Here is a 25,900-nt window from a genome sequence, read left to right on the forward strand (position 1 = left end):
TGGCAGATCAGGATCTTCGGAAGCTCCGATGGCAGGATCGGACGTTCCGATCGAGGTTCGGACGTTCCGATCAAGGATCGGAAGTTCCGATCGTTGTCTATAAATAGAAGGCCGAGGCTTCACTTTTATTTGTCAATTCCGAGTTCTCCTTTCCATTCTAGTCCTTTTGGAGCTGTTCTAGTCTTCTTAGGCTTGGTCCGGAGGTCGGCGAGGCGTTCGATAGTCGTAGCGGAGTTGTGCCCAAGTTCTGGAGGCATCGACATCAAAGGGCTAACGACGGACGAAGGTATAGCTTTTGCTTCCTATAAATATTTAGGAGTATGAAATAGCTTAGTTAAGGCTTTTAGAGCACTTTAATGATAGTAGTATCATTTGGCAGTGTAGAGCAGACTATAGGCGTGGACCTAGAGTTGGTAGAGCTTGCACTGTTTTGAGGTACGAAAGTACTGTTCGAGATATCCTGACTGAGTATGCATGTATTATGTGACTGCATGATTTATATGCCATGATATTATGCTGCATTCATTTGCATCTTGCTGTATCTCTTTCGAGATGTCTGTTAGTAGGGTTGTACCCTATCCTGTTGTGGATGGACTTCCATCGATTTGGGTCCGGCGTATCCACGGTTATCTCGGTATGGGAGCCACCTCCTGAAGCGACGGCACAGCGTGCTACATACCAGGGCCCGGTCTGTCTCTGTTATCTGATCCTTGACCTCGAGTCTATAGGGAGTTCACTTTGCATGCATGTATACTCATACTATCGTACTGAGCGTTTTATGCTCACGTCTCGTACTCTGTATTTTCTGGACACCCTATTCCATGGGGCAGGTTTGCGATTGGACGAGGAGGGTGGATCCAGGAGGGGCTAGTCAGTGGTTGGCCAGCTGGAGCTTCGCTTAGGTTTTTATTACTGTTGTTTTGGGTTTATACAGCTATTCGATTTGGTTGTATATTATTGGATAAATTACAGATTCCTTTACTTGGGATTGTATAATGTTTATGGTTTCCGCAGTTTTATTCTGATATCTGTTTAATTAAGTTAATTGCATGCTTAAGTTCTGTTTAGTAGGTGATCCGGGTAAGGGTCACTACAACACCACTAGTTAAATTTCTGTTCATATCAGGAACATGAAGTACATTTGTTAGCAAAAATTTTCTGTCAGAAGTGAAGAAAATCTCAACATTTCCTTTGCCCATGATTCTGGAACGTCCTTCATTTCCCATCTGAACTTCTTGACCATCGTTCACAAAGATGTATGTTTTGAAGAGATTTTTATCATAACATACATGAACAGTGGAGCAGGTGTCAAACCACCACCCAGAAGCCTTACCTTGAATTGCATTAACTTCGCTTACTGCAGCGACAATGTCTTCATTCATGCAATTCACTCTTGCTTCCTCTTTGGGATGTTTCTTATATCTGCAATCACGAGCATAGTGCCCTGGTTTTCCACAAACAAAACATCCTTTTGACTTAAACTTCTTGAATTTACCTTGGTCCTTTTTTGTACCAAAACTTTTTGGTTTACCACTTCCTTTGTTGGACTTTGAAGTACTCACGGTATTGGCTTTCTCATTGCCTTCATAATAATCTTCATTCTTGTCTCTTGCCCTTGATTCTTCCTCAATTCGAACATGCTTCAAAATCTTTTCCAAAGAAAATTCTTCGGAATTGTGAAGATTTTTTTTTTTTCGATATCCTTTCCAAGATGTCGGCAATTTTGCTATGATTGCACCGACTTGAAAAGATTCTGGAACTTCAATTTTTACTGCCTTTAACTTGTTGACTATCACTTGCAACTCATGAATTTGTTGCAAGATAGACCCATTTTCTGACATCTTAAAGTCAAAATATTTAGAGATTAAAAATTTCTTCGTACCTTCTTCCTCTGTTTTGTATTTTGCTTCAAGTGCTTCCCATATTTCTCTTGCTGATGTTGTATTGATGTAAAAATTATAGAGCCTGTCTGAAAGTGCATTTAGAATTGCATATCAATTCATCTTCTTTCCTTTTCTCTCTTTTGGCCTTTAGATTTTTATCCTCTCCATCAGTCGGTTCCGGAATTTCTTCCATATTTGGATCAAGAATATAGAAAATCTTCATTGTCGTAAGGAAAAATTTCAGTTTGTCTTGCCATTGCTTAAAGTTCGTACCATCGAACCTATCCAATTTGACTATGTCTTGATTCATCAACTTTATTGTAGCCAGCGTGGTTTCAGTCTCCATTTCAGCCAACAAAATTATCGCTTAAGATTGTTTAGGAAAATATTTTATTGCTGTAGGAAATGAAGATAAAACCAGAGATCTAAAACAATATTAGATTGGGTATTGGCTTGAACCACGAAAATGATTTGTTGTCCTTAAGCGATATTTGCACCCTCTATAAAATTGCTATTGGGTTCTCAAAAGCAAATAGCTTGTAGAATTTTTCAAGCCTTCTGTATCCTTTGTATAGCAAAATCAAAGAACACTTCAGAACCTGAAAAAAGTATATTCTGAATTTTTGAGAATGATAGGCTTTGTTGTTAATCTTTTGTATATTATAAAAAAATGTTCTCAATTATTTATAGACATTGAAACACCTTTTCATCACAAGTTTTCTAACCATTGCAACCATTTAATTCAGTCGCAACTTTTGACTTCAAATATACAACTTTTGGATTCAAAAAAACAAAGCGGCCAATCAAAATACATATGACTTGAAGATAGAATAAAAAATCGAAACACACCAACTTGGAATAACTCTGCTCTTTCTGCCCTTTCCTTTGTTATTCCTTTTTTTCTGTTACTCTTCTATCTTATATTTGTAATTTTGAACAAATTTCAACACATGATACAACCATATCATAAATCACAGTCATGCAAAACCATTGAAGCCTGTTAGCATTGGAAAAGGTAAACATTTTACCAGTCAAACTGATTATCATTTTTCTATTTAAAAGTTCCCAAATAAATTTTAAAAAAAACGTTGTTTATCATTTTTCAAAATTATATAATTTATTCATGATCTTGAAACTTTATGACATATTTCTAATTTTTTCAACTCGATTCTGCAAAAAGAATTTTCAAATGTGAATTCCCTCAAATCTCCTCCTCAAAATCTGAATATATATTTCTTACTTTTTACTGGAAAGAAAATATCACTTAAGAGTGCATGTAAAAGTTGTTCTAATCTAGGTTCCGTTTTGTTTGAATCATATGATAAATAATATATGGATAAGTAATATAATATAATAAAAAAAATAAAAAATGATAGTTAATATTGTATTTGATTTGACTGATAAATTATAGTGTATTTAATTTGTTTGATTAAATTTTATATAAAATGATAAATTATCATTTTGTCTTTTCAACAATAAATAAAATATAAATAATATTACTTTTAAGAGGTAATTATATGATAATTTAAATTCAACGATTTGATTTATGTAAGATAAATAATTAATATATGGATAAATAATATGATGAAAAAAATGAAATTAAATATGATAAATTATACATAATTTAATAATAATAATAATAATCACCAATCGGAGCCTAGAAGTTTTTTTTATTTTTTTATGTAAGCCTAGTGATTAATATATCATTTAGGGCTGAAATCTGAAATCATACGCCGTATTTCACATATTCCACCAATAAGCCAAAAAAAAAATAAACCAGCCATTTTAAAACTTGAAGTCTTTTTTGAAAGTAATCTTGTAATATTAATAAGCAAGATTGAAATCATTCGTTACAAGATGTACTAACCAAAAAAAAATATTCTCAGATTCCTAAACAAAATGGGAAGGGGAAGAAGGGGGAGTCTATTTTCAAAATGTGACATGTGTCACTTATTTATATATATATATTAATTTTTTATTTTCTCTTTCTTTATTCACTCTTCCCATTCTTTTTTCTGTTCCTATTCCTCTTATTTATTAGTTATTTTCTTATTTTGCTTTTGCTTTTTAAATTTACTATTGTTTTATTTATTTATTATTTACTCTTCCTTTTAACCATTTTATTCCTATAAAATTTTCCCTTCTCTTAAATTTTGGTAAAAATAAAATATAAAATTTTATATGATACAATTTAAAGTTTATAAGGGATTTATAAAAAAAAAATATGTCTCATGCGAAATCATAAAAAATAAAAATAAATAAACTTGTTTCTTCCCTTCTTTCAATTTTAATTATTTTTCACAAAAAAATTACAAGTTGATGATCAATATTATATTCACTATTTTTTGAATTTGCATAGCACAATATTTAATTTCACAAATAGTTTCAACGTGCAGTTCCTTTTTTTTCAATTTTTTTGTAATTTTAAATATCTGATTTTAATTTTTCATTTTCAACATAAGGTTACAAAAAAATATTTTGAAATATAACAAATTGAAAGTAATTATAATGAAGTTCCGTTTGTGTGGATGATTACAACATTTCTTAAAATAAATGCAACTTGTTGATAATTTTTACATTTTATCATATAAAGTTTAAGATATTTAGTTTCATGATCCAAAATTTAATTCCATGTATGTATATATTAATATTAACTATCGCAAAAAAAATATTAATATAAACCATTAAGGCCCCGTTTGATAGTAAGGATGAGATAACTTTTGGACTAGAATATTGATTGATAAGTGGTTGATAAGGAAAGATATTTTGTATTTGATAGTTTATTTTTATGTTTGGTATGATTTTTATTGGTGGGATAACTTAGTGTATATTCATTTGGTGGACCAAAATGCCCTCACATCCCACTCAAATCTTTTTTTTCAAATCCATGAATTATTAATAATATCCTTGTACCTACTTGCACCCATTCTTGTCGGCAAAATTGATGAAGAAAGTAGATTTGGTTCAAGTTGAAAGAGCGTAACAACGAAGAAGAAGATCCATTTGATTTTCTCCACCTCGTCTTCCTCTCATATACATTGGTAAATTGATCTCTGTTCTAGATTTTTTGGGTATGAAACATTCCCAATTTGATACGAATGAATGCCCACAGAATCTTGCTACCGCCGGAGTGAGTAGATGATGCTCGAAGCCCATTAACGTACTAACCCCTTCGATTTGTAGCTGTAAGTATTGTCTTATTTTCCATTATCATTGTTGCTTCGATATTCCCTATTTTTTTTTTTCTTTTGGAGGGAATTTTGATATCGCAATTTGTGTGAATTTGAGCATTTTGATTCCCAGTAATTACTTAATTTTGGAAAACGTAGGAAAACTTCCAGCGCGAGAGTAAACTTGTGTGCGAATCAATATGGAGTTACATGAGTTTTTTACTATATGGAAGTTTAAAATTTTACTCACTTTCTGTGCATTATTAGATAGTGTATATTAATAAAAAAATCCAGTAGTAATTAGCTAAATAACAATGAACAAAAAAATGCATCGTTAACAATTGACCAAGATTTTATTTAGCTGTTTAGGTCCGTTTCAATTTATACATTTGCGATTATCAAATGGGTTTAAAATTCTTGTATTTGATTGGATTATAAATTTTAGTTTTCTTCCGTATTGATGAAACATCTGATTCTGTGCGGTGATAGGTCTCATGGAGTTGAAGACACCACCAGAATGTGAAAGCGGGAACGGCCTAATGAAATTACGAACAGCAGGGAATCACTCAACCCGTCCAGGGCAACAGTATTACATATGTCCAGTCGGGCTGAAACATGGCAAGAGATTCTTCTGGTTCGATGAGTACCATGCTAGTATTGATAATTTCACAGAGGGACGTTCTTATAAAACCGACAGTAACTCATCTAATATTGGAGACCAATCTTTGGATAGTGGTATCCGAATGCGTTTTAACGAGCACACAAGAACCAATTCTGCCAGTCAAATTGGGTCTCCTTCGAACCAACCTGAGACATATGCCACCCATGGATTACATCATACTGATTGTGGGATATCATCTACGACTATGATCCCTAGCATGGGCTTGAAAACTTTCCCTTAGGACGGGAACACGTTTGTTGCTATTGTTTTGGGTTCCTTAGTGCAATGATTTGTTTCCTGTTTCTACTGGTATTATTCCTCATTAGTAAGATGTGATGTATTGGTAGTTTTTGTATTGTTTTCCTATGCACGGTATTTGATGTATTTCTCTATGACTATGTTTTCTGTTTATTTGGCAAGTATTTCATGTGATTGAGCATCACTATTTTAGGATCCTCTAATGAATTTGTAGGATATGTATTTAGTTAGTTTAAAGGCATATGCAACATTTTTTCCATTGTAACAGCATTGGAAGCATAAAATGGGGTCTATCACATGAAGCAGTAAATGGTGAGTTTTCTTGTTTCAAACCATTTGTAATTGGTTCACTAGTTTCCTCTTACTTCATTCGAAATGTATACTTACTTCATTTACTACTCATATCTGTTTCAGGCGATGGACTGAAGTACTGGATATGATGACTTCATTTGATGTGTTATTTAAATTATCGTTTGTAAAAAAAGATGTGTGGTGAGATCATTTATTTTGAGTTGATGTGTTATTTAAATTATCTCCTCAATCTCAATGACATTTATATTACAAGTGGGTTGTGAAGTAGCTCAAATCTTATTTATTGATAATTTTATGTAGGGAGTACATTGATCTGAAAATTCCAAAGATTGCTCTGCATCATTGATCATTAGTTTGTTGATTTTTTCATTTATTAGTGAATACTGGCGTGTCATTATTACCCCTATTTTCAACTTGCATATTTATTACTTTACACCAGATTCTTAAATGGGAATATCAAATCAATAAGATATAATATCCCGTGGAATGACCTGCATTTACATGTGGGTTGGTGTGTCTTTAATGCATTTGTTTCTTTCTTCACCATTTAAAGACCTCACCACTCTCTTTCATCAACGTGCAGTAAGCAAAGTGCAGTCCATAATTCAAGTTTTACAATTCCAAGTCCACAATGTCTGTGTCCAACAAAGAAGGTTCGGAGGCAACTGTGACCAGCGAGTACAAACTTGACGTGATCATCATATCAGATGATGATCAGCTGATTGACAAAAAGGAAGTTGTTACTCCACCAAAAGAAATGGATGCTGCCAGCGAGATCCATACTAGAAAGAACACAAAGTTTACAAGAAAAGAGAAGAAACTTGGTAACATTCTCGATGACTGCTATGAAATTGATGTGTTGCCTTCACACAACGCCAACAAACGTGCTCTCAATCGACCCCCAAGCGGCTCCTTCAAGCGTCGTGCTATAGATCATGCCAGTGCAGCTCGTTACTTGGACGACAGCTCCGATGAATCAACCTTTTGAAGCTTAAAAATCATCTGGAAGTCTTATTAATATGCAGCAAACTGTTACACATTTTTTGCGTTGTCTTTTGCTGGACTATGTAGTCATCTATTTACATATTATCATCTTAGGTGGGCAAACTTTTCTCTACTACATATGTGCTTAGAAATATTGCCCATAGATGTTATATTATTTAGGTTGTGTGTTGAAACGACCCTAACTCTATAATTATTAAATAAATAAATATGCGGAAATTTTTTTTTTTTTTTTATAAATTCTTACTAAATAAAATATGCACATATATGTCCATACATACATGCACAAAATAAAAAGATTTAAAATAAATAAATAAATAAATAACTTAAATAAAATTGCATTCTTTAAATAAAATAAATATCTGAGTCAAACGTTTAATTAAAAATACTGCAATAGAAAAATGATGTAAAATTTGCATGCACAGAAAATATTCAAATAAAATATTCAAAACTCACAACCACTGAATAATAATATAAAATGTGTAACGTGCTGACATAATCAAAAACATGCATGTGACTCAGACATCTATCACGGTCACGGGGTCACTCATGTCCGCTCATATGTTCTCGCCGCCGGTAGGAGCTACATCCTCCTCTACGAACTCACCTGCACCATACCAGTGTAGTGAGCCTAGAGGCCCAACATGCTAACATAACAAGGGTTTAAAATAATTTAAAACAATTAAATATTAATACATAACATATACATGAATGAGCATGCTTAAAAATATCATGGCATAAACATAACTTAAATTAACTTAAATAACATAATACATACATATTGTTGAGCAGTTAAATTTCTAACATCGCATGGTTGTATCCGTAGTGTAACCTTAAATCATACATTAAATACTGATCAGCGTGAAAACCAACGTACGTGGCGGTGACGAATCACCTCTTAAATTGGCAGTAAACTGCCCTTCAATAGTTCACATATGGGGGACGAATCCCCCTTAAATTGTCACACTACTTCAACTTCCAACATAAAATATTTTATTATGGCTCAACCTTTAACATTTAATTATGCATAAAATTATTTCATGAATGCATGTACTTAAATAAAATGTGTGTCCTTCCTATATATTTAATTTAATTTCTTACTAACATATAAATATTAAAATAACTTCAATGCATAAAATAATTAAATATATAATCAGGACACATGCAAATTTCTCACGGATTGTACTGGACTGCTGGCCCTAACCCTCAAGCCCATTTACTTAAATCTGGCCCAATAACATACTTAAGCCCAATAAAATTATTCTAAGCCCAATTATAATAATTTAAAGCCCATAAAACGCCCTAGCTCAATAACAACTTAAACTGGCCCAATGGGCCCAAAAGCCCAAATACTGGCCCAGTAACTTTTATGGGCTCAAAAGCCCATAAAATTAATGGACTAACTTAATTAAAATTTTAAAAACCCAAATAAAATTATTTGGGAGCCCAAATAATTTTATTTCTAATTATTTGGCCCAAAAACCAATTAATTCATAAAATACTTTAAAAATAAAAAAACTCGAGCCCGGCCCACCGAACCCGGACCCGGACCAACTTAACCCGACCCACTAACCTACTGACCCGACCCGGACCACCCCCTAACCCTAAACCCGAAACTCCCCCTTCCCTCCCCTTCTCGGCCGCCGCGTGCAGCAGCCCTTTAGGGACTGCTGCCGCCTCGCTCCGGCCGCCCCTGGCCGGAGCACCGCCGCCCAGACGTAGCCCACGTCTAGGGGTGGGCAATCGGATCGGGTAGTTCGGATCCCGACCCGACCCGAACCCGATCGGATACGAAAATCGGGTTGTTCGGTTTTTTAATCGGGTTCGGGTAGTAACCGAACCCGACTATTATTAAGTCGGTTCGGTTTCGGGTAGCAAACTGCTACCCGAATTACCCGATCGGGTACCCGACTATCCGATTTTTATTACTTTATTTAAAAATATAAAAATTAATTGGGCTATTGGTTTGGACTTTTATTATGAGGCCCATTATTTTAGTACAAAATATGCATGATTTGGTGAATGAGGGAAGGGACTGTGTCCTTATTCTTTCATGAGAGAAAGTTTGTATTTATTTTGATTATTTTTATTTTTTAAAAATTAATTTTTTTGTTTTTTTTAAAAAACTAGGTTACCCGAACCCGAACCCGACCCGAACCCGACTTAATCGGTTACCCGAAGAGTCGGGTACCCGATGTTATCGGTTCAGTTTCGGGTAGTATAAAATACTACCCGACTAATCGGGTACCCGACCCGAACTACCCGAAACCCGAACTACCCGACCCGTGCCCACCCCTACCCACGTCTGGGCGGATTGAACCTAGCCCAGCCCCGGTCCCCATGCACCCTAGCCAAGGAACCCGAAGCCCCTTAATTCGAAACCCTAGCCTGCGTCTACCATGGAGCCGACCACCTCTTGGCTTGATTCTAGGCTCGTTTGGCTCGAGCCCCTCGAGCCACTTGAGCCTAGACCCACCTTAGACATCCCATCAACCATGACCAGCAGCTAGAACGATCCATGGCTAGTAAAAACGTGAACATGATCAACAATTTCAAGCACCATATGCATACATCAAAACCGATTGAATTTCTTAAAGAAAACTTAAATAAAAATCGATGCATACACACACACACTATAACACTGATATGGTACGAAAAATAGAGAAGGAATCATGCTTTTCACCAATGTTTGAGTTTAGAAGCGCGTAGAACGATTCCCGGGACGACGAACGATGAACAACCCTTCAAAACTTACAGAAAATCAAGCTATGGAGTCACCTTGGCTTTGGTTCGAGGAAGAAGATGAAGATGGAGGAGGGGTGTCGGCTGAGAGGAAACATAACGTGGGGTTTGGGGAGATTAGGTTTAGGTTTTTAATTAAAATAGGTTTTAGGTTAATTAAAAATTTTAAATATAAAACATAAAATTTTAAAACTCTAAATAAAAGTTAAAATCTGATAATTTAAGTTAAACATATACAAAATCCCGAAATTAAAAATTTAAGGAATTTTAAAAATAATTAAAAGTCATTAAAATGGCTAAATTTGGATAAAAATGGACTCCTAAAATTATATAAAATTAAATACTAAAAATTTTGAGATAATAAAACTCAAAATAATATTTTAGGGCTCTAAAAAGGCTCATGAAATTAATTGGCTAGAAAGTTGTCATCTCGTCCGTCCACGGTCCCGTCTACGCGATAAAATAATTAAAGTACTAAAAATCATAAAAATCACTAATTATGGGTTAAATGCTTAAAAATAAATTAAATCATGCACAAATAATTCACATAATTATTTAACCCATAAATCTAAACTTTAAATAATTAAATTTCCTAATTATGCATGCGGATTTACGTATTTAAAAATACCGGGTGTTACAATTCTCCCCCCCCCCCCCCCCTTAAATTGAATTTCGTCCTCGAAAATAAAGTACTTACCCGAACAACTCCGGGTAGCGAGTCCTCATGTCTGCCTCGGTCTCCCAAGTAGCTTCCTCCTCTGAGTGATTCAGCCACTGGACTCTGACCATCGGTATGACCCGCGTCCTAAGCCTCCGCTCCTCCCTTGCCAAGATCCGCACTGGCCTCTCCTCATACACTAGATCTGGTGGCAACTGTAAGGGCTCGAAATCCAACACATGCGACGGGTTGGAGACATATCTCCGAAGCATGGATACATGGAAAACGTTGTGCACTGCCGCTAGCCCTGGTGGTAGAGCTAAACGGTAGGCCAACGTGCCAACTCTCTCCAAGATCTCGAATGGCCCTATATACCTCGGATTAAGCTTGCCTCTCCGGCCAAAACGCACTACTCCCTTCATCGGTGACACCTTCAGGAATACGTGATCACCTACAGCGAACTCCAAATCTCGTCGTCTGGCATCTGCATAACTCTTCTGCCGACTCTGAGCAGTCCTCATCCGATCTCGAATCTGAGTCACAATGTCAACTGTCTGCTGCACAATCTCGGGACCCAGTAAAATCCGCTCACCAACCTCATCCCAATGCACAGGAGATCTGCATCTCCTCCCATACAATGCTGCATAAGGAGCCATACCTATAGACGACTGAAAGCTGTTCTTATAGGTAAACTCCACTAATGGCAGTCTAGTCTCCCAAGAGCCCCGAAAATCAATGACACAAGCTCTCATAAGATCCTCGAGAACCTGGATCACTCCTTAGACTGACCATCTGTCTGGGGATGAAATGATGTACTGAACAAAAGTCTCGTCCCCAAAGCTGTGTGCAGACTCTTCCAAAACGCAGATGTAAATCTCGGATCTCTGTCTGACACAATAGACACTGGTATGCCATGCAGTCTAACAATCTCTCTGATGTAAAGCTCTGCATACTGTGTCAAAGAATAAGTAGTCCTCACCGGCAAGAAATGAGCTGACTTGGTGAGTCTATCCACAATCATCCAAATCGCTGTGCAACCTCTGGCACTCCTCGGTAAGCCAACCACAAAGTCCATCGTAATATTCTCCCATTTCCATTCCGGAATAGGAAGAGGTCTAAGAAGTCCTACTGGACGCTGATGCTCTGCCTTGACTTGCTGACAAGTCAAGCACTCTGACACCACTCTCCCGATGTCACTCTTCATCCCGGGCCACCAATACAATAGCTGCAAATCTTTGTACATCTTCGTACTTCCGGGGTGAATGGAGTACGGAGATGTGTGAGCCTCTGCTAAAATCTCGGCTCTCAACTGATCGACATTCGGTACCCACATCCTACCACGGTACTGAACGATACCATCCTCCACTGTATGCAAGAGATTACCCCTAGCCTCATCTCTCTGTCTCCATCGCTGCAACTCCTCATCAGTAGACTGTCCATCCCTAATCCGATCTCGCAGAACTGGCTGCATCATCAACACTGACAAGCTCGGTGCACGACCACTCGGATAACACTCCAAGTCAAATCTCTGAATCTCGCTCTGTAGTGGTAACTGTACGGTCAAACATGATACCACTGACGACTTCCGACTCAAAGCATCGGCCACTACATTAGCTTTACCCGGATGGTAGCTAATGTCACAGTCATAGTCCTTCACCAACTCCAACCATCTGCGCTGTCTCATGTTCAACTCCTTCTGTGTGAAGAAGTACTTGAGACTCTTGTGGTCTGTGAAAATCTTGCACTTCTCTCCATACAGATAGTGCCTCCAGATTTTCAAAGCGAAAACCACTGCTGCTAACTCCAAGTCATGCGTCGGATAATTCTGCTCATGAATCTTCAGCTGCCTCGATGCATACGCAATAACCTTGCCACACTGCATAAGTACTGCACCTAAACCCAGTTTAGACGCGTCGGTGTACACCACTAACTCCTCGTGTGGTACTGTCATCGCTAACACTGGTGCAGTAGTGAGTGCTTCCTTCAGCTGATCGAAGCTCTCTGACAGTCCGAACTCCAGATAAACTTCGCATTCTTCTTGGTCAAGGAAGTCAAGGGTACTGCAATAGAGGAAAAACCCTTGATGAACTTCCTATAATATCCTGCCAAACCCAAGAAACTGCGAATCTCCGAAGCATTCTTCGGAATACCCCAATTCTGCACTGCCTCATCCTTCGACTGATCCACTGCAATCTCATCTCTCGAAATAATGTGGCCCAGAAATGCCAGCTGCTCAAGCCAAAACTCGCACTTGCTGAACTTGGCATACAACCGATGCTCCCTCAAAGTCTGCAAGGCTGTCTGAAGATGCTGTCTATGCTCCTCGATGCTCCTAGAATAGATCAAAATATCATCAATAAAGACTATGTTGAACTGGTCTAAATACGGCTGAAAGACTCGGTTCATGAGATCCATGAAAACCGCTGGAGTATTGGTCATCCCAAATGGCATCACTAAGAACTCGTAATGCCTATATCGTGTCCTGAAAGCAGTCTTGGACACATCTGCATCTCTAACACGCAACTGATGATAACCAGATCGCAGGTCGATCTTGGAGAACACTGAAGCTCCCTGCAACTGGTCAAATAAATCCTCTATCCTCGGCAATGGATACTTGTTCTTCACTGTGACCCCGTTGAGCTCTCGGTAATCGATGCACAGTCTCATACTGCCATCCTTCTTCTTCACAAATAACACCGGAGCTCCCCACGGAGAAAAGCTAGGACGAACAAAGCCTTTCTCTAACAACTCCTGAATCTGCTCCTTCAACTCTTTCATCTCGGTAGGAGCAAGTCTGTACGGTGCCTTAGAGATAGGCACGGTGTCTGGCACTAAGTCGATGCTGAACTCCACATCTCTCATTGGTGGAATTCCTGCAACATCCTCCGGAAAGACATCCGAAAAGTCACGAACCACCTCTATCTCTGATAATGATCTGCTAGATGGCTCTGAAGTCGTGACGATACTCGCTAGAAACCCCTGGCAACCCCGTCTCAACAACTTCCTTGCCTGAATATGAGATATCACCTGAGGAATATCACTGGTCTGAGATGCATGAAAAGTGAACGGGTCGCCTACTGTAGGTCTCACTGACACTGATCTCCGACGAAAATCAATCGAAGCTCCATTGACTGTCAACCAATCCATACCCAAAATCAAATCGAATCCACTCAAAGGCAAAACCACCACATCTGCTCGAATGGAGTGTCCCTGCAGCTCTAACTCCAGTCCTCGAATAACCTTCGAGGTAGAAATAATCTGCCCTGACGGCATAGTAACATCATACCCACTGTCACTACTCTCAGATGTGATGCCTACCCGCCTGATAAACTCCAGGGAGATAAACGAATGCGTAGCCCCTGAATCTAGCAACGCAAACGTGGAGTTGCCTCCAACTAGAATACTCCCTGCACGCAGAAAATTTCCAACAGTTTCATACCACTACTAAATTTTCCCCAACGAGTCACTACTAATTCTTAATTCTAATCACAAGTAAAACATGTTTCCTATTCTAACATGCAGTTAAATAACCCAAATAACAACAAATTCTAAATTAAAGACGAAATTTTTAACCAAAGGAAAATTATTAAAATGTTAGGGGTAAGATATACCGGTGATCAAGGAGGTGTCTGGATCTACCTCCTCGGCCTGCATCACAAACACCCTACCAGCGGTGTTCTTCTTCCTCGGGCAGTTAGCTATCTGATGCCCTGGCTCCCTACAGTGGTAGCAAACTCCTGCTCCCAATAGACAAGGTCCCGAATGCATCTTCTGGCACTTCGGGCAAGTAGGATAAGCTATGGCATTAGGGGCCCCGCCCCAAAGTTAAAATCTGATAATTTAAGTTAAACATATACAAAATCCCGAAATTACAAATTTAAGGAATTTTAAAAATAATTAAAAGTCATTAAAATGGCTAAATTTGGATAAAAATGGACTCCTAAAATTATATAAAATTAAATACTAAAAATTTTGAGATAATAAAACTCAAAATAATATTTTAGGGCTCTAAAAAGGCTCATGAAATTAATTGGCTAGAAAGTTATCATCTCGTCCGTCCACGGTCCCGTCTACGCGATAAAATAATTAAAGTACTAAAAATCATAAAAATCACTAATTATGGGTTAAATGCTTAAAAATAAATTAAATCATGCACAAATAATTCACATAATTATTTAACCCATAAATCTAAACTTTAAATAATTAAATTTCCTAATTATGCATGCGGATTTACGTATTTAAAAATACCGGGTGTTACATGTGTTGTTTCTAGTTCAAGTGTAACGACTTCCGAATGATGGTTATATATATGAAGAAAATTTTTTGCTCAACCATTTTTAGCTTCTGCATTATATATTTGAGGTTAACATAAACATGGTCTGCCTCGAATTTATGTAAATAAGAAGAGAAAGAGCAGTTTCAGATTATGATGCATGAACACGGCTAGTAGTTAGTATTATTCCTCGGAACAAACGTAGTTAAATAACAGAGCAAGCATTTGTGTTATCATCACTGAACATTTGAGGTGCATAAGCATACTCCAAGTTATACTTTCGAGGCCAAGATTATACGACGCCCATTTAATTAAAGGACAAGATTAATGTGATCAATATGAAAGTGTAATGAACCAATTCTGGAACAATTGAAAATGAAGCAGAATTATGGAACACCACATACAACATTATTAAATGTCATATGATCCACTTGGATTTGGAGAACAATGTTCACACAGTCACATATAATGTAGAAAAAAGCATAAATCTGGAACACTACATCATCATTTTAATTATCATCAGTGTCCTAACAGCAACAAAGTAAGGAACTGTAGTAGCCCGTAACCAGTATCAGTAATTAAGGGATTAATCATAATTACTTGGGTAGAGTTCGGAAGCTCCGAAGGTGAGATCGGAAGCTCCGATCAGGATCGGAAGCTCCGATCGGTATTACGTCAGGCATGACGTGTGGTTGGATCAAAAGCTCCGATCAGGACCGGAGGCTCCGATCACCCCTATCCGGAGTCAACAAGTGATATTTTGACACGTGGCAGATCAGGATCTTCAGAAGCTCCGATGGCAGGATCGGACGTTCCGATCGAGGTTCGGACGTTCCGATCAAGGTTCGGAATTTCCGATCGTTGTCTATAAATAGAAGGCCGAGACTTCACTTTCATTTGCCAATTCCGAGTTCTCCTTTCCCTTCTAGTCCTTTTGGAGCTGTTCTAGTCTTCTTAGGCTTGGTCCGGAGGTCGGCGAGGCATTCGGTAGTCGTAGCGGAGTTGTGCCCAGTTCTGGAGGCATCGACATCAAAGGGCTAACGACGGACGAAGGTATAGCTTTTGCTTCCTATAAATATTTAGGAGTATGCAATAGCTTAGTTAAGGCTTTTAGAGCACTTTAATGATAGTAGTATCATTTGGCAGTGTAGAGCAGACTATAGGCGTGGACCTAGAGTTGGTAGAGCTTGCACTGTATTGAGATACGAAAGTACTGTTCGAGATATCCTGACTGAGTATGCATGTATTATGTGACTGCATGATTTATATGCCATGATATTATGCTGCATTCATTTGCATCTTGCTGTATCTCTTTCGAGATGTCTGTTAGTAGGGTTGTACCCTATCATGTTAGTGGATGGACTTCCATCGATTTGGGTCCGGCGTATCCACGGTTATCTCGGTATGGGAGCCACCTCCTGAAGCGACGGCACAGCGTGCTACATACCAGGGCCCGATCTGTCTCTGTTATCTGATCCTTGACCTCGAGTCTATAGGGAGTTCACTTTGCATTCATGTATACTCATACTCTCGCACTGAGCATTTTATGCTCACGTCACATACTCTGTATTTTCTGAACACCCAATTCCATGGGGCAGGTTTGCGATTGGACGAGGAGGGTGGATCCAGGAGGGGCTAGTCAGTGGTTGGCCAGCTGGAGCTTCGCTTAGGTTTTATTACTGTTGTTTGGGTTTATACAGCTATTCAATTTGGTTGTATATTATTGGATAAATTACAGATTCCTTTACTTGGGATTGTATAATGTTTATGGTTTCCGCAGTTTTATTCTGATATCTGTTTTATCAAGTTAAATGCATGCCTAAGTTCTGTTTAGTAGGTGATCCGGGTAAGGGTCACTACATTTATGGTATCAGAGCATGCAAAAGATTTCTTGGGATTTAGTCTCATCTTGAGGTATTTTTGTAGATGTCAAATAGTGACGACCAGAGTTCTCATGGCAGTGTTGGTGGGCGTTGGGGAGATGCCGACCGGGAGCCTCGTCGAGAACGGCGTCATCGTCACCATAACGACGAGCGTTTCACTGTGCGTCGATTCTTAGATATGGGTCCTAAGCCCTTAGTTCGAGGTGAGTCTCCGGAGGATGCGGAGAACTGGTTAGACCACATGGAGACGACTTTTCAGACTTTCCAATGCACCAATGAGCAGAAGGTGGAGACCCTTGGCTATCTTCTGGATGGGCGTGCGCGCAGGTGGTGGAGGTTTACTTCTGCACCTTTTGTTGCGGCAAGAGGAGTGGCCACCTGGGCCGAGTTCCGCACAGCTTTCCAAAAGCGGTATTTTCCTCCTGCACTCCGTCAGTCGAAGGCAGGCGAGCTACTGAGTCTGTGACAGGGAGCCATGTCTATCGATGAGTATCAGCAGAGGTTCTTTGATCTGCTATCCTATTGCCCCGAGATTGCTGATAGCTCAGAGATGAAGTATAATCTGTTCCTTCAGGGCCTTAACCCTGAGATCCATGACCGTGTGGCGGTTGGCGACGACATGTCCTACGAGGGTTTGGTGAGCCATTGTCACCAGGCGGAGGACAGCATTCGGCGGAATAGGTCTTTCTCTCAGTCGAGACCTGCTAGTTCTTTGGGTCCTCGTGCCCAAACTTTCAAGAAGTCTGGATCTTCTTCTTCCTCTGGTTCTGGAGGTGTTGTCCGTTTCGGTAAGAAGGACAAGTGTGATCACTGTGGGAAGAACCATCCATCCGACAAGTGCCGTAGAGCTTCTGGAGCTTGTTTCCGTTGTGGAGAGACTGGTCATATCCGGAGAGATTGTCCACTGTCTGGGGGAGGCGGTGCTGGTTCTGGTTCAGGATCGGGTTCTCAGGCCACCGTACAGCAGAGGTCGCAGGGACAGTCTGCTGGGAGTTCTCATTTGAAGCCACGAGCTTCTGGCCAGGTGTTTGCCCTGAGACATGATCAGGCAGTGGAGGAGAATGAGAAAGTCATCGCAGCTACATTTCTGCTTTATGGTATACCTACTCTTGTACTTATTGACACTGGTGCATCTCATTCCTTCATTTCTGCACGTTTTGTTAAGAGGCATAAGTTACCATGCATTGCACTAGACGTAGTGATGTCTGTTTCTACTCCGACGGGCCAATCTGCTTTGGCTAAGCGTCTAGTGATGGGTTGCCCTTTAGAGTTCGAAGGGAACATTCTGTTAGCGAATCTCATGGTCCTGGCGATGGACGACTTTGATTGCATTCTGGGAATAGATATGTTAACTACCTATCGAGCTTCAGTGGACTGCTATCAGAGATTAGTACGCTTTCATCCGGAAGGGAGTGAGAGTATTGGGATAGAGAGCATTCCTGTTGTAGATGAATTTCCAGATGTGTTTCCTGATGAGATTCCGGGTTTTCCTCCTGCTAGGGAAGTCGAGTTTGGTATAGAGTTGGTGCCGGGTACTTCGCCTATTTCTAGAGCACCGTATCGTCTGACTCCGTCAGAGATGCGTGAGTTGAAGAATCAGCTACAGGATCTTTTGGACAAGGGGTACATTCGTCCTAGTGTATCTCCTTGGGGAGCTCATGTTCTCTTCGTGAAGAAGAAGGATGGGTCGATGCGGCTGTGCATTGACTATCGGCAGCTGAATCGAGTCACTGTGATGAACAAGTATCCGTTGCCTCGTATTGATGACTTGTTCGATCAGCTGCAGGGCACGTCAGTTTACTCCAAGATTGACTTGAGATCTGGGTATCATCAGTTGAGAGTCCGTGATCAGGACGTAGCCAAGACTGCATTCCGTACTCGCTATGGGCATTACGAGTTTCTAGTGATGCCATTTGGTTTGACTAATGCACCGGCTATATTCATGGATTTGATGAACCGTGTCTTCAGGGAGTATTTGGACAAGTTTGTCGTGGTCTTCATTGACGATATCTTGGTGTATTCGCGTAATACGGAAGAGCATGTTTCTCACTTACGGTTGGTACTACAGACTCTTCGAGATGAGCAGTTGTACGCCAAGCTGAGCAAGTGTGAGTTGTGGATGGATAGAGTGGTCTTTCTTGGCCATATCATATCCAGGGAGGGGATTTCTGTTGATCCAAGCAAGATTGAAGCGGTACTTAATTGGTCGCGTCCGACGACAGTTGCTAAGATCCGTAGTTTTCTAAGTCTAGCAGGGTATTATCGTCGCTTCATTCTGAACTTCTCTCAGTTAGCTCGACCGTTGACGCAGCTTACTCGCAAGGGTGTGGATTTTGAGTGGTCCTCCGAGTGTGAGGAGAATTTCCGTGAGCTTCGACGGCGGTTGACTTCTGCGCCGGTGTTGGCATTACCGTCCGGATCTGGAGGGTATGTGGTATACACGGATGCTTCTCTTCAGGGGTTAGGTTGTGTCCTGACTCAGAATGGGCATGTGATCGCATACGCTTCTAGACAGCTGAAGCTTCACGAGGACAACTACCCAGTCCATGATTTGGAGTTAGCAGCCATTGTGTTTGCTTTGAAGATCTGGCGTCATTATCTGTATGGCGAGAAATTTGAGATCTTCACCGACCATAAGAGTCTCAAGTATTTGTTCACTCAGGCGGAGTTGAACATGAGGCAGAGACGTTGGATGGACTTGCTTAAGGACTATGATTGCGAGATTAAGTACCATCCGGGAGCTGCTAATCTCACCGCTGATGCTTTGAGTCGCAAGGTGCGACTATCCGCACTTCAGGCTTGTTCGATGTCTAGTGCAATCAGTGACTGTTGTACTTCAGGTTTTACCTTCAAGCATAAGAAAGGTATGCAGAGTATCCAGATGTTTGCGATATTATCTGAGCCAGCCTTGTATTCGCGGATCCGAGATGCTCAGATGTCTGATTCGAAGACCCAGCGTTTAGCTCGTCTAGCTAACGAGGGTAGCTCGTCTGGATTTCATTATCAGTCAGATGGTTTTCTGTGTTTGTCTGGTAGGCTTGTGATTCCGCAGGATGAAGAGTTGCGAGAGGAGATTTTGTCTCAGGCGCATCGCACTAAGTTGAGTATTCATCCTGGGAGCAACAAGATGTACAAGGATCTACGTACTCATTTCTGGTGAAAGGGAATGAAACGCAGTGTTTATCAGTTTGTTTCGAGATGTTTGGTGTGTCAACAGGTCAAGGCAGAGCACCGACGACCTGGAGGATTGCTTCACAGTCTGCCTATTCCTGAATGGAAATGGGAGTTTATCACTATGGACTTTGTGACCCATTTGCCGGTATCCCCGAGGAACTGTGATGCTATCAGGGTTGTGGTGGACCGACTCACCAAGTCAGCGCATTTCATTGCCTATAGCCGAGAGTACTCTTTGGATCGCATGGCACGGATGTACATTCAGGAGATCGTCCGACTTCATGGAGTGCCTGTGAGCATTGTCAGCGATCGGGACCCCAGGTTTACTTCTAGATTTTGGGGGAGTGTTCAGCGCGCGATGGGTACTACTCTCAGTTTGAGTACAGCCTATCATCCGGAGACTGATGGTCAGTCAGAGCGCACTATCCGTACCCTAGAGGATATGCTTAGAGCGTGCGTCATGGATTTTGGTTCAGCCTGGCAGGATCATTTGCCGTTGATCGAGTTCGCTTACAACAACAGCTATCATACTAGTATTGGGATGGCACCTTTTGAGGCGTTGTATGGGCGACGTTGTCGTACTCCACTCTTCTGGGAAGAAGTGGGGGAGAGACAGGCTGAGGGACTGGAGTTTATCCAACAGGCGATAGACATTGTTGATCAGATCAAGAAACGAATTAAGACTGCACAGGATCGTCAGGCCAGATATGCTAATATCAAGCGTAGGCCCTTGCAGTTCGAGGTCGAGGAGAAAGTGTTTCTGAGAGTGTCACCTTTCCGCAAGATTCTTAGATTTGGCCTTAAAAGCAAGTTGTCTCCCAGATTTATCGGCCCGTTTGAGATCTTGGAGAGCATTGGCGATTTGGCTTATCGACTAGCTTTGCCACCGCATCTGTCCAGTATTCACGACGTGTTCCACGTATCTCTATTACGACGGTATGTGGCAGATGAATCTCATATTCTGCAGCGGTCTGAGGTTCAGGTAGACAAGGATTTGACTTATGTTGAGAAACCTCTTCGTATCCTGGATTATAAGGATAAGGTTTTACGGAACAAAGTCATTCCTTTGGTTTTAGTTCAGTGGCAGCGCCGAGGCGCTGAGGAAGCTACGTGGGAGCTTGAGGATAGGATGCGTAAAGACCATCCTGAGTTGTTTTGATTTCATTCTTTAAGTTGTATTCAGTTGCAAACTCTGTAAACGTTTGATTTGAATAAAGAATGTTTCTGATTTCTGTATTTGCATTCGGTACTTAAGATCTGATTTCGAGGACGAAATATCTTAAGTGGGGGAGAATGTAGTAGCCCGTAACCAGTATCAGTAATTAAGGGATTAATCATAATTACTTGGGTAGAGTTCGGAAGCTCCGAAGGTGAGATCGGAAGCTCCGATCAGGATCGGAAGCTCCGAACAGGATCGGAAGCTCCGATCGGTATTACTTCAGGCATGACGTGTGGTTGGATCGGAAGCTCCGATCAGGACCGGAGGCTCCGATCACCCCTATCCGGAGTCAACAAGTGATATTTTGACACGTGGCAGATCAGGATCTTCGGAAGCTCCGATGGCAGGATCGGACGTTCCGATCGAGATTCGGACGTTCCGATCAAGGTTCGGAAGTTCCGATCGTTGTCTATAAATAGAAGGCCGAGACTTCACTTTCATTTGCCAATTCCGAGTTCTCCTTTCCCTTCTAGTCCTTTTGGAGCTGTTCTAGTCTTCTTAGGCTTGGTCCGGAGGTCGGCGAGGCATTCGGTAGTCGTAGCGGAGTTGTGCCCAGTTCTGGAGGCATCGACATCAAAGGGCTAACGACGGACGAAGGTATAGATTTTGCTTCCTATAAATAATTAGGAGTATGCAATAGCTTAGTTAAGGCTTTTAGAGCACTTTAATGATAGTAGTATCATTTGGCAGTGTAGAGCAGACTATAGGCGTGGACCTAGAGTTGGTAGAGCTTGCACTGTATTGAGGTACGAAAGTACTGTTCGAGATATCCTGACTGAGTATGCATGTATTATGTGACTGCATGATTTATATGCCATGATATTATGCTGCATTCATTTGCATCTTGCTGTATCTCTTTCGAGATGTCTGTTAGTAGGGTTGTACCCTATCCTGTTAGTGAATGGACTTCCATCGATTTGGGTCCGGCGTATCCACGGTTATCTCGGTATGGGAGCCACCTCCTGAAGCGACGGCACAGCGTGCTACATACCAGGGCCCGGTCTGTCTCTGTTATCTGATCCTTGACCTCGAGTCTATAGGGAGTTCACTTTGCATGCATGTATACTCATACTCTCGCACTGAGCGTTTTATGCTCACGTATCGTACTCTGTATTTTCTGGACACCCTATTCCATGGGGCAGGTTTGCGATTGGACGAGGAGGGTGGATCCAAGAGGGGCTAGTCAGTGGTTGGCCAGCTGGAGCTTCGCTTAGGTTTTATTACTGTTGTTTGGGTCTATACAGCTATTCGATTTGGTTGTATATTATTGGATAAATTACAGATTCCTTTACTTGGGATTGTATAATGTTTATGGTTTCCGCAGTTTTATTCTGATATCTGTTTTATCAAGTTAAATGCATGCCTAAGTTCTGTTTAGTAGATGATCCGGGTAAGGGTCACTACAGGAACACTCAACAAGGCTAGCATAAATCTGGATCAATACATCAGAATTTGGAATTTCATTATTCAAATTAAATTTTTCCAACTAACGTACTATACAACAGTAGACAAAACACCAACATACAGATATCAGCATCATAATTCGTTGTCATGAAGTAGTTCCAAACAAAAACAAAATCTCCACAAAGTAAGTTATTTCTTCACGACTTACTAATATCAAAACATAAATTCCATGCTGAATTGGATCCATGATACCATGTTTCCCATAGCAAAAAAGTGGTTGAACTTATGGATTCAGGAGCCCCAAACTCAAGTTTAGCCTACTGTTGGCATCCAGTTTTAGGAACAATCCTAATTTCTTGGGATTATCAACCAACAACTCTGCAACACGCACTTTGTCACGCGATGTTAGCTCTGGAATGGATTGTAGTATATCCAAAACACGGTCCATAGCATTTTCCAGCCTAATATTTTCTTGTATCTTAGAATCTGCTGCAATTTCTGTGACGAGGTTTGACATTGCTTCCTTAGTGATATTTGCTATATTGTTTAGCGCAGAAACTATCTCGTCATCGTCGTCATTCATGGCTTTGCGTTTTCTTTGCTTCGACTTTGTCCCAGCAAGTGGATTAGTAGAGGGAGAGTGAGTCACGAAAACAGATTCAGCACCATCTTCAAATATAGGACGATAAACGTCCTCCATTCCAACTTCAACTTCATTTGTAAGTTGCTCGGTCATGTTTAATTCATGAGCAACAGCCGTGTAGGTTTCGACTTTGTCACCATTTGCTCTGTCATTTCCAAAGATCTCGCACCAGTCTTGGTAGTGTGGCCAACGCTTATACCGCATCAATCGGACAGTATTGTCCACCTAAACAATTGTGGTAAATTTCAGCAATCATATTTAATAGTATAACGTTTCCTATATCAAACCAAAAAACAATACCTTCAATAGTGCTTCCCATGCTTCGTTCGTTGCATCAATCATGTGTTCCGTATCATTCCAACCAATGCCACTCTTGGCTAGAATTGAGGCCAGACTACCATAATATTTCTTCCAGACGTGGATTTTGGAAACAATATGTGGCATTCCATGTATGTCGGTGGAGGGGAATGCATTCTTCATGGTAGCTTCCAGTAATGGTAAGTAGCCTGCGCAAAAGCCATTCTCACTCTTCCAGCCTTTCGTTACCACATCTTTTAAACCTAGGAGTAGGACCTCTTCCTCCGGTGCTGTCCAAGTATGCCACGTCTTATCTAATTTCTTGGCTTTGCAAGTAACACTCCCGGAAGTTGCTCCGTTGTCCATCAATTCAAACATTCTAGTGCTTTGGAACCTGTAACACAATATGTACATAAATTAGTAATAGTCGATAATACAATGTTTTAGCACAAATTTATCAAATTTACATAATAAATGGAAATGCTCTGGAGACTTAATAGATATTAAACATTAACATATAATAGTTTACAAAACAAAAAGACAACAAATAAAAGTGCAGTACAATATTTAAAAGCGACATTCATTCTACAATGATAATATAATGTATTAGGCAGTGAACATAGATGTAGAAAAATTTTCTCTCCACATGTCCCATTCGTCCGATGAATTGAAGTTCTCGATAAATTCATAGCCTGATTCTGGAAGCGGGCTTAGTGTCTCTTCTTCAAGATCCTCAACAAGATTGTCCGGCATTTGAGATCGGATAAAGTTGTGTAACAAAACTCAAGCCATTATTATTCGATTCTGAATTTTCAAGGGATAGAAAGATGGGCTTCGAAGGATAGCCCATCTTTTTTTAAGTAAACTGAAGGCTCTCTCAATAACATTCCTCGCTTTACTATGTCTCCAATTGAACAGCTCTTTATAATTCTGTGGGGCTGTGGTTCGATTTCCCCAAGCATCTCTATGATAAGGTACTCTTCTATACGGAGTCAAGAAACCAGGTATATTTGCATATCCATTGTCGCACAAGTAATATGAACCTAGTCAATAAAAATAATTATATTATTATAAAGTTGGAAAAAATTAGTGCCTCAATAATAATAATACAATTTCAAGGTAATTATAGTGTGAAGTTAAAAACAACACAATACCTCTTTGAACTTTCAGACCATCTTCTCGAGTTAAGGCATCACGAAGCACTCTGGCATCGGCTGTTGATCCTTCCCATCCCGTGAGCGCAATATGAAGTTCATATCTCTGTCACACACACCCAACACATTAACTGCAATAGTCCCTTTTCTAGTTCGGTATTTGGGCTTCTCAGATATTGGTACATGAACATTTATGTACGTTCCATCCAACGCACCGATACAGCCCTGAAAAATAATAGGTGGAGGTATATATTAAATTAATGTAGCAAATTCTGATATATCCATGTTATAGATACGGGGCATTTTCAATTCAGATTGCAAGTTCAATATGTACACGTAAAAATATCTTTACCTTGAACCATTTCCATGTCACATCACTGCAAGTCTTGTCGACAGGGACGGGCTTCACAAGCAGCATACTATGTAACTTCAGAACAGAGCCCAACACTTCATGGAAATAGCAGCTAATTGTTTGACCGCTTCGAACGTAATCATGACCAATTATTCGATTTTTCTTGTGATGTGCTAAGATTGACAAAAACATGGCAACTTTTTCTTCGACCCTAACGTATTTAGAATCTCTCACGCCTCCGACATGAGTGAGCAAGTAACATAATTGTGCAAATGATTTTCGATCCATCCTCAAATTAACTATACATTGGACATCTCCCATTTCAATAACCCTATGCAAGTGGTTAATTTGTGCACTCATTCTTTGTGTCATGGCATACGAAGCTCTTGTTCTAAAATATGGGCGCCGTCGCCGGCCAAGTAATCTTGTGCGATGTCGTATCAAAAGAGTTATCAGCATTAACGTACGAATTAACATTTGGTGAAGCACCATAAAGATTATAATATTACGACGCCTAATCTCCATCTTGTAAAGTTTATTAAACATTATAAAGAAAGTTAGCATAAATACAATAATTCAAAAAACAACTTAATCTCTCAAATATTTCTTTAAAAGACAGTACAGTTAAGAAGCCTAAACATTATAAATAAAGTTAACATCACAGAGCAATGAATTTCTCAATGAATCGACAACACGAACATCACAGAGCAATGAATTTCTCAAATCGCATCTACATGATATAATGTTATTTCTTTATGTCGTAGTCCTTCAAATAAAATACCACCTATTTCGGACATAAAAAATACACCTGCAAA

At 40.0% G+C, this 25,900-nt stretch overlaps 1 protein-coding gene and 1 long non-coding RNA gene across 2 annotated transcripts; one reads left to right on the forward strand and one right to left on the reverse strand.

Annotated features, from left to right (window-relative positions):
- The first annotated feature begins 4,796 nt into the window (after window positions 1-4,796).
- LOC140891639 (uncharacterized) lies at window positions 4,797-7,498 on the forward strand. The gene is made up of 5 exons (XR_012152584.1): window positions 4,797-4,924; window positions 4,996-5,068; window positions 5,543-6,284; window positions 6,387-6,464; window positions 6,868-7,498. It is a non-coding gene; the product is annotated as an uncharacterized lncRNA (long non-coding RNA).
- A 15,424-nt stretch (window positions 7,499-22,922) lies between these two features.
- LOC140888811 (uncharacterized) lies at window positions 22,923-25,373 on the reverse strand. Its single transcript, XM_073296513.1, has 5 exons — window positions 25,086-25,373; window positions 24,734-24,839; window positions 24,496-24,622; window positions 23,583-23,973; window positions 22,923-23,507 (listed from the first exon to the last, which is right to left on the reverse strand). The coding sequence occupies exons 1-5, from the start codon at window positions 25,371-25,373 to the stop codon at window positions 22,923-22,925; spliced, it is 1,497 nt and encodes a 498-aa protein (XP_073152614.1).
- Window positions 25,374-25,900: the final 527 nt, after the last annotated feature.

Source organism: Henckelia pumila, chromosome 3 (assembly GCF_033568475.1).
Source record: "Henckelia pumila isolate YLH828 chromosome 3, ASM3356847v2, whole genome shotgun sequence".
NCBI lineage: Eukaryota > Viridiplantae > Streptophyta > Magnoliopsida > Lamiales > Gesneriaceae > Henckelia > Henckelia pumila.